General features: G+C 35.6%; 1 protein-coding gene across 1 annotated transcript; it reads left to right on the plus strand.

Annotated features, from left to right (window-relative positions):
• Window positions 1–5,776: 5,776 nt before the first annotated feature.
• Window positions 5,777–8,112, plus strand: LOC143575321 (bark storage protein A-like). The gene is made up of 5 exons (XM_077059725.1): window positions 5,777–6,033; window positions 6,156–6,228; window positions 6,515–6,659; window positions 7,207–7,446; window positions 7,584–8,112. The coding sequence occupies exons 1-5, from the start codon at window positions 5,811–5,813 to the stop codon at window positions 7,953–7,955; spliced, it is 1,053 nt and encodes a 350-aa protein (XP_076915840.1). The 5' UTR covers window positions 5,777–5,810; the 3' UTR covers window positions 7,956–8,112.
• Window positions 8,113–8,323: the final 211 nt, after the last annotated feature.

Genomic DNA, 8,323 nt, shown 5'->3' on the forward strand with positions numbered 1-8,323 from the left:
GGTAGCGTAACCCACAGCTTGGTCGGGACGGCATTCGCTAATTCAGATAACCTTGTCCATCGTGGTTATCCATTGGAGAGTAGCGATTGCGTCTCCCAAGCCAGTTAGCTTCGGTGGATCACAGCATTTGAACGACTTGTAGTTCCACCCAACTCGGCCCCTTCTCCAATCATCAACCTTTACCGACTTAACCACACTTGATTCCTCCTTCTCCTTCTCATCATCTTTCTTTTCTTTTCTCCAGACTTCTTAGCAGTCTTTGCCTGTCTTCCAGCAGACATTTCGGGATTCATGTTTTTCACAGCAGTTGCTACCGCTTGAGCAATGGCAGCTTGAATTGTGGGATCCACTTGAACTTCTTCGTTGTTACTCGGATTTCTACCAGCTGCACTTCCTTCTCCCTCATTGATTGTAGCTGATTCTACTGACGGGTCTCAGACAACGCGTGGCCTACCCCGACGTCCCGTACGTTCTCTCCTTCCAGCCACTTTCTTAGCTTCAGCCATCGTATTCTAAAAGGAAACAAAAACGTCATCACTTAAGGAACCATTTAGTACAAGGATAGTAAGGCTAACAGGTAATAACAATGGCTAGTTGTGATTAGCTGATCACGATACTCTTCGTGTCCTATACACTTCCCTTTGCGAGTCCACTTGTGCTAGTTCTACTTCTAACAGTTAGAAAATCAAACAGTTCATATCATCGTATACTCCTATCCCTAGCAATTAAGCTAGCGTTCATACATTATTCTACTTTACGCGTGAAATTAATCACATACTTTACCTTCACTTAGCTTACTTGAGTGACACATGGCATTCTCGAACAGACTTCTTCTTTATTTTCTTACTTTAATCCCATTCTCTGTTCGAGTCTAAGCATGTAGGATGCTTAAATCTCTCGAACTTTGCTCTGATACCAATTTGTAAGGCCCCGTTACTGGTGCCATACACTGGACGTTGGATTTACTCATAAACACCGTTCATAATATCAGAGTTAATTAAAACATTCGCAGAATATCAAAAAAGAAAATTCAACCATATATTACATAACCATAATTTGTTGTCTTAACAAGCATTGGAATCATTTAATCATAAGAACATGTCTTTTGAATAACATAGCATTTCATTGAGATGCCAGTTTCTTCAATTTCATGCCATGTGCTTCCCCTCAAGTGAACTGCCTTATTCTATTCACCTGTGTGCATACTGAAAGTCAGCTACGCTGAGTGAGTTCTAGTTAATCATACAACATACAATCTGTTCACATACTTGCGCACATGCCCGAAGGTGTGTACATTATTCATACTTTATTTTACATGCATAAGTATCCATACTACGTAAAGAGCCTTCCGCCTTATAACCTCAAAGATATCATAAGGGTCTGGTCCCTAACATCACAGATATTATTAGTGTCTGGTCCCTACTCTCACAGATATTATTAGGGCATGGTCCCTATCCTCAGAGATATTATTAGGGTCTGGTCTCTATCCTCACAGATATTATTAGGGTCTGGTCCCTTTGTGTCGTGCCACTATACCATACCTGTCTTTACATACTATCCTTGACGATACGTGCAATATCCGAAGATCGTTCACGTACTGTCAACATATCTTACATACATCATTCATACATTATATATATATATATATATATATATATATATATATCATACATACGTCATTCATACATCATACATACGTCATTCATACATCATATATATCAATCATATCTTTAACTACTACCTGGCGGTACATGCAATATCCGAAGATGGTTCACGCACCGTCAAGCAGTCATCATACATAAATCATACGAGGCATACACTTACCAATTAAGGTAAGTGTATTAACTATCACTTCGAATATCCACACAACCCCGAATACATAACAAGTAAGTGGGTCTAGAAACTCACCTGAACGCGATTACGTTCACCGTTTATGGTTATTCCTTTCTTGAGCTGTGCACGACTAACTGTATAACAATTACACGTATCAAATAACTATCACTACCCATATCGCGTTTCTAGTCTAATAATAACCCACAATGAACGGGGGTCCGGGGCAGAGCCCCTGTCAGCAGGGTTCTAGGGGCGGCAGCCCCTAGCGGGTTTCAAGGGGCAGAGTCCCTGGCTGGGATTAAGCTGCTAGGTTAGTTTGGAAAAAAAATTATTTTCATTAACTGTCTTAACACATTTTCCATTAGGATTTCATGATAATTTTTATTGTTAACCTCTTAATCCTTTAAGGTATCTTCCATAAATTAATAAAGTCCAAGGGCTATTTTGTAATTAAATAATTTTTTTCTAAGTCTAAGGATTGTTCTGTCATTTTGTTAAACTTCTAGTTCGTTACTCAGCTCTTTAACGAATTGACTTATCATAACGAACAGGTCCTTGTAAAGAATTGTACCCTCTAACGAACTGGTCCTTATAACGAATCAGTCCATATAACGAACCTGTCCATATAACGAATCAGTTCATGTAGAGAATTAGACCTTCTAATTCGTTATCTTTTTTTAACGAATGATCATAGCGAATTGGGAGTTAGTTCGTTATCTTTTCCTTAACGATCTTGAACACGAACTAAGTCTGGTTCATTAGGTTTCCTTTAACGAATCATTAGACGAATTACCCCTAGTTCGTTAATTCTCCGTTAACGAATTAGGGTTAGGTCAGAGAATGTCAGAAACATTCTCTGACATAACCTTCTTCGTACCCGCCGCCTTTCCGGCGCCGTCGCCGGAAAACCGCGGCTTCACCGGAAAATGGAGATCTGACTCGTTTTCCACCGTTTTTCGTCCCGTTAGATCCAGATCTGAGCTAGGGTGACCCCTAAGCTCATCTTAGGTTCGGTTTATACCTGATTCCACCCGGATCTCGTGACTTTAACGGTTTAACGATGTCGGCTCGTCGTTTCGTGACTAAATCTAACGGGTTTGAGTTCATACAACATCATACTATCATTACCTTGAATCGGGATCATTTTTCTATCTTGGTTCGGCTAGAGAAAGGAGAGAAATTAGAGAGAGCTTAAGTGTGTGTTTTGGTGGTCTATGGAATATGTGTGAAATGAATGATTAAATGGGTAATTAAGGCTTATATAATTATGGGTCATGGGCTTAAGCCCATGGTCTCTCCCTCTTTCCTTCATAACCCAAGTCCATAACCCATATCCATTTAACCCAACACTAGCCCGACTCTTAATAACTCATATTTTCATTTTATTAACCGAAACTAGAAAATGGGATGTTACACCACGCTCCACCCCGTCCCCTCTAATATGTTGAATTGTGCAAACTTATATCAGACTTGCTTTTGTACTTTTCAAAATACTTATTTAATAAATAACTCTCATACTCTTCTTCCTCACGGCCTTTAACGTCGCTGCCATCTAAATCGCCGGAAAAAGTTCCGGTTTTTCTATTTTACTCTTCTCTGTTTGCTATAATTACTTGAACCATAACGATCTGAAGGGTCCGACCACAAATACGAACTTCGTCGGATGTCCATACTGACGGATGTTCTGGTTGCCAGAGGGTTGCCAGAGGGCCCCCTATAGTTCTGTCTCTGATGGCGGTGGTGTGTGTCGTACACTAGCAGATCAGAAGAAGAAGGGTGCATGACTACTAGGGAGGGTAATTTGGTCTTGATTTCATTCAACAACCATCTGTTTCATTCAGCATCTATTTTACACTGAACCATTCAGAGGCTGAATGTCTGACCGAATCAGACCTAAGGGTTGAACCAAGCACTCTGAAGCTGACCGATTCTGACATTTACCTCTTAATGGGCCAGATTCAGACCATACCAAACAACCCCTAAGTAAAAAAATACATTTTTTTTATATTTGCTAATGATTAAAAACTCAGTTTCAATTGAATTTATTAGCTTCGATATATATGTTCGTCTTAACATCGACTCGGTTTTGGTTTAAATTGAGCATATATGTAATGGATGCTTTTAGGAATGAGATATATTTAAATAGTTCTTTAATTAGTTCATTAAGGGCAAAATAGTCATTTAATTTGTAAATTTAATAAAACTAATAAATATATACTATATGTGATTTAGGGAGGAAAAATATGTAATTGCTTTTTAAGGGTTGGGTAAATATGTAACAAAGGAATTAGGAAAGAGATACATGTAAATGCCCATTATTATAAATAGAAGACTTATTCAAACTAAGTTTTCGTCCTTTTGCTCTACATGTTTTACACACAAACTTAAAAGGTTAATCTTTTCAACAATTCAAGAGTAATCATGCTTCAATTATCAAGAGTTAAGAGCTAAAAGAAAAGGTTTCTTAAGCTATCAACCTACATCTTGCTTATACTTTAACGGGTCAATACTTGAGGTTGTTCTAATGTTTTGACAAGTGATGGTTCCTCATTTTGTTGATGATTCAAGAGAGGAACACACAATCTTGATATAATGTTGTTTTGTATTGGGTTGGAAACTCTATCTTGACATAGAGCTAATTAGAGATTTAGTGAAGACTCACTATCTTGACATAGCGAGATTAAGAAGAATTGTAAAGCTAAACAATTGGTGTGTTTTGTGAAGAAAGTGTTCACTTACTTTGAAGAGTGAGACATTTGTATTAGTGATTCCTACCCTTTATGGTGATGACTAGTGAAGAAAACTCTCGATCAGTTGATTGGGGAGATGATGTAGAACGAATTAGTTAATATTCACTTGAACCTTTATAAATCCGGTTGTGTCATCTCTAATTATTAACTCTTTACTTATTTGTGTTTATTTTTATAAGCCGTGAAAAAAGTTTAACCAAGTCATTAGTTCATCATAATTGAATAAAAACCAAAAGTACTATTCACACCCCTTTAGTTTTCTACATTAACGTTGAACCAAATCAAACCGTTACTAACGATAAGCAAACATTACTCCGGTGATCAATGCTCCTATTGGATTGTTTTTAGCTAAAACATACCAACATACCTCAACGCTGTCGCGTTATCAAGGTCGAGCTTGTGGGTTTACACACATGGTTTTGGTATAAATCGAAGACAAACCGTTTGCTACAGTTAAAAAGGGTAGTTTAGCCAGGTAGATAAAAAAAAATCTCACTATTTCATTAAATGTTTATGAGTTACTTTTTGTTATCTTTTTCCAAAACATAAATATGATCTATGAATTCAACATATTTTTTCCATTAAATGTTATTTTTTAGTGTAAGATTTTTTTGTTTTATTTTTTATTTAAAAAGGAGGTTTTTAAATATATGGTAATTCAGGTAAAATACGATATTTTTATAATCCATTGTTCTTTTGAAAAAAAAATAAAAAAGAAAAGTTTTGTTTTGTAAAAAAAAAAGGTTTGTAAATTAAGTTATTTTTTCCCTAATACATTGCATTTTCACATATTTTTAAGTATTTAAAAATAAAATTTAAATAAATTGTTCAGATTGATTTTTCGCACATTCAATGTAACTTGATTTATCACACTTATTCAAATGTTAATTATATGAGTGATGGTGCAAGAGGCAAACCCAAATAACAAATGGATCAAACGGCCTATTTGGTACTTTGGTTACTTAATTATGTGTTTATTACCCAAATAACAAATGGATCAACATCTTGATATGATGGGATGGTTTGTGAAATATTATCTTGTAGGGTCCCTTCAATAATTCATCAAATAACACATGTCTAAATGATTTAAACAAAAGAAGCCCATCATATTTCTTTCATTTACATAAACTCCCTCATATTTCTTTCATATACACAAAGTCCCCTCCATAACATTCAACTCTATAAATTTCATTCAATCTCTCATCATTTCTCCATCCCTAAACCAAAATGAGAAGTGTTAGTTTCTTTTTCTTTGTTGGTTCTGTTTTGCTTATAGTTTTGTTGGCTCAAGAAGCCAACGGTGCGGTGTTTGGAGAAACCAAAAGGTTAATCGATAAGGTTAACCGAAAAGGGTCATATGTTGGCATTGTGATCCCTAACGCCTTTGAACTGAACCCTCTTCTTAATTATCCTGAATTCAAGGCTAAAAAACTCGTCGTCGATGTTGATGGTATATACTTATATACATATTTTAATATATACCGATTAATTCATGATAACACACCGAAGCTTTTTTTAATACTTTAAAAGATGTTTGATGCTTATAAATTGGTTTTGGTATTACTTGTGTAGGAAGGAGATTTCGGTTTGGATCAATTGGCAGCACACAAGTCATTTTAGTTATGACCGGTTTAGGCATGGTATTGTGTTGATCATATATGTCATTCAACGTGTTGCTTATGAAAGCATAAAGGGAAACACTAAGTTTTATAAAAAACTTGTGGAGTTTTACCAAAAAAGAATGTTGTTCAACGTCTTTCTCTAACTTGTTACAAAACACTTATTCTCTTGTTAAAAAAGGAAATAAAAAACAACACTCTCTAATGAAGTGATTGTTTATATATTCTCATAAATACTAAATATAAATATTTAAATAAGTTAATATAAGATTTGGATTGTATTTGATTGCATGCATGCAACAGCTAATGCAGGAATACAACACAACTATTGCTGAGTTTGTTTGACATAGAGGGAGTTGTGCATTATGGAATTGCTGGAAATGCAAATCCTTCACTCAATATTGGAGATGTTGTCATTCCTCATTATTGGGCTCATTCTACTCTTTGGAGCTGGCAGGTAAATTGCAAACATTCATGTTTAGCAAATTAATAAAAATAATAATAAAGAATAAGAAATAAAGGGAAAAACCACAAGAGAAAGTTGATATAAATTGAATATTAAGACTTTTCATATGATAACTTTAAATTTGTAAGGCATATTGTAAACTGAAATTGTTTGCATAATTATAAAATTACATCCTAAGTAATCATGTAATTAGTAAAATCGAATATTTATGTGCTTTTGCATAGAAAATGAAATATATCAGAACTCATAAAATGGAAAACTTTATTGAGACTAAAATTAGAGCTCCATTTGGTAAATTCAAGTTCGACAGTTGGGACAAACCATCTATGGTTGTTTGCCATATAATTCGGCCTCTTAAGACATTTTGTCCATTATATATGGACTCGTAACCTCAAACGAACACATGTTATGCCCTTTAAGTTGGGATTTTCTAGCTCAATTATCTTTATACAATTGGTTAAAGTATCAGTCCCCTAACTCTTGGATTAACCACATATAAATATTTTTCTATGTTGAAAATATGTGGTATATATTATAGAGGTATGGAAATGGTCCAGAAAACACATTGCCCCTTGAAGAAGCTGGTGACTACACTCGAGAAATTGGCAACCTAAACATTGCAAGTTATTCAACCGATCCATTTTCTGATAATTTCTTGAACAACATTTGGTACCAACCGGAGGAAATATTTCCGGTAGATGGAACACCCGAGGAGAGGCAACACGTCTTTTGGGTACCTGTTGAGGATCGTTATTTCAATATAGCAAAAGTTCTGGAGGTAATAGACTTAAATGCTAATTTAAACGCGTGAATTAAAGTGTATACATCACTATTATCATAAAATGTTATACGACGATGGTTAAAAGGTTAAATTTAATAAACACTAACACGTCCCCTTTAACATGAACCATGTAGTCCTTGACATTAGAAGGATGTCTAAACGCGACAACATGCTTATCTACCCCGCCAAAGGTTACAACTGTGGAACGAGGAACAAGTGCTAGCATTTACCTAGATAATGCTGCCTATAGAACCTTCATTTTTGATAAATTTGACGTCAGCCCCGTGGAGATGGAAAGTGCGGCCGTGGCTCTCATTTCATACCAACAAAGGGTGCCATTTATTGTGATTAGGGCACTTTCTGACATGGCGGGTGGTGGTGAACACTCGAATGAGGTGGATACATTTGTCAACCTTGCCGCTAACAATTCTGCCATAGTTGCGGTGGAGTTTATAAAGTTACTCCCAGCTCCTAGAAAGAATATTGTTTCTTCTGCTAGCATTTAGGGTTTTTCGAATATGACTATCAAGTTGTAATAAGTTGCACCATTTGAACATGGTGTAGTTTGTCTTCCTTAAATAAATGGGTTGCTTGGTTGGTAAATTACGAACAATTTCATTTGATGCATCCTTGTTAACTTATGTTGTTGTTGTTGTTATTATTATTATTATTGTTTTTGAAGTAGTTAATATTTATCCATTATGTGAAGATGCATTGGAGTTGGCAGAACATGTCTTAATTTTATGTTATATATGCTGCTTGGTATTGTGGGAATTTATAAGTACACAATGCAGTACTATCTCTCTTGTTTTCGCGTTAGAGGTTCGTAATCTTGTTATGGCACATTCATATATTAAGGCACAAGATGGAAAGA

This window comes from Bidens hawaiensis, unplaced genomic scaffold (genome assembly GCF_021521415.1).
Source record: "Bidens hawaiensis isolate Kalapana, Puna unplaced genomic scaffold, B.hawaiensis_p1.1 tig00027335_1, whole genome shotgun sequence".
Lineage (NCBI taxonomy): Eukaryota > Viridiplantae > Streptophyta > Magnoliopsida > Asterales > Asteraceae > Bidens > Bidens hawaiensis.

What these genes read in the sequence shown, in the direction of transcription:
- LOC143575321 (XM_077059725.1), top strand. Translation starts at nt 5,811, where the DNA reads ATGAGAAGTGTTAGTTTCTTTTTCTTTGTTGGTTCTGTTTTGCTTATA. An exon ending in ACTCGTCGTCGATGTTGATG is followed by an intron (nt 6,034 to 6,155) that starts GTATATACTTAT and finishes TTACTTGTGTAG; the next exon opens with GAAGGAGATTTCGGTTTGGA. An exon ending in ACCGGTTTAGGCATGGTATT is followed by an intron (nt 6,229 to 6,514) that starts GTGTTGATCATA and finishes CAGCTAATGCAG; the next exon opens with GAATACAACACAACTATTGC.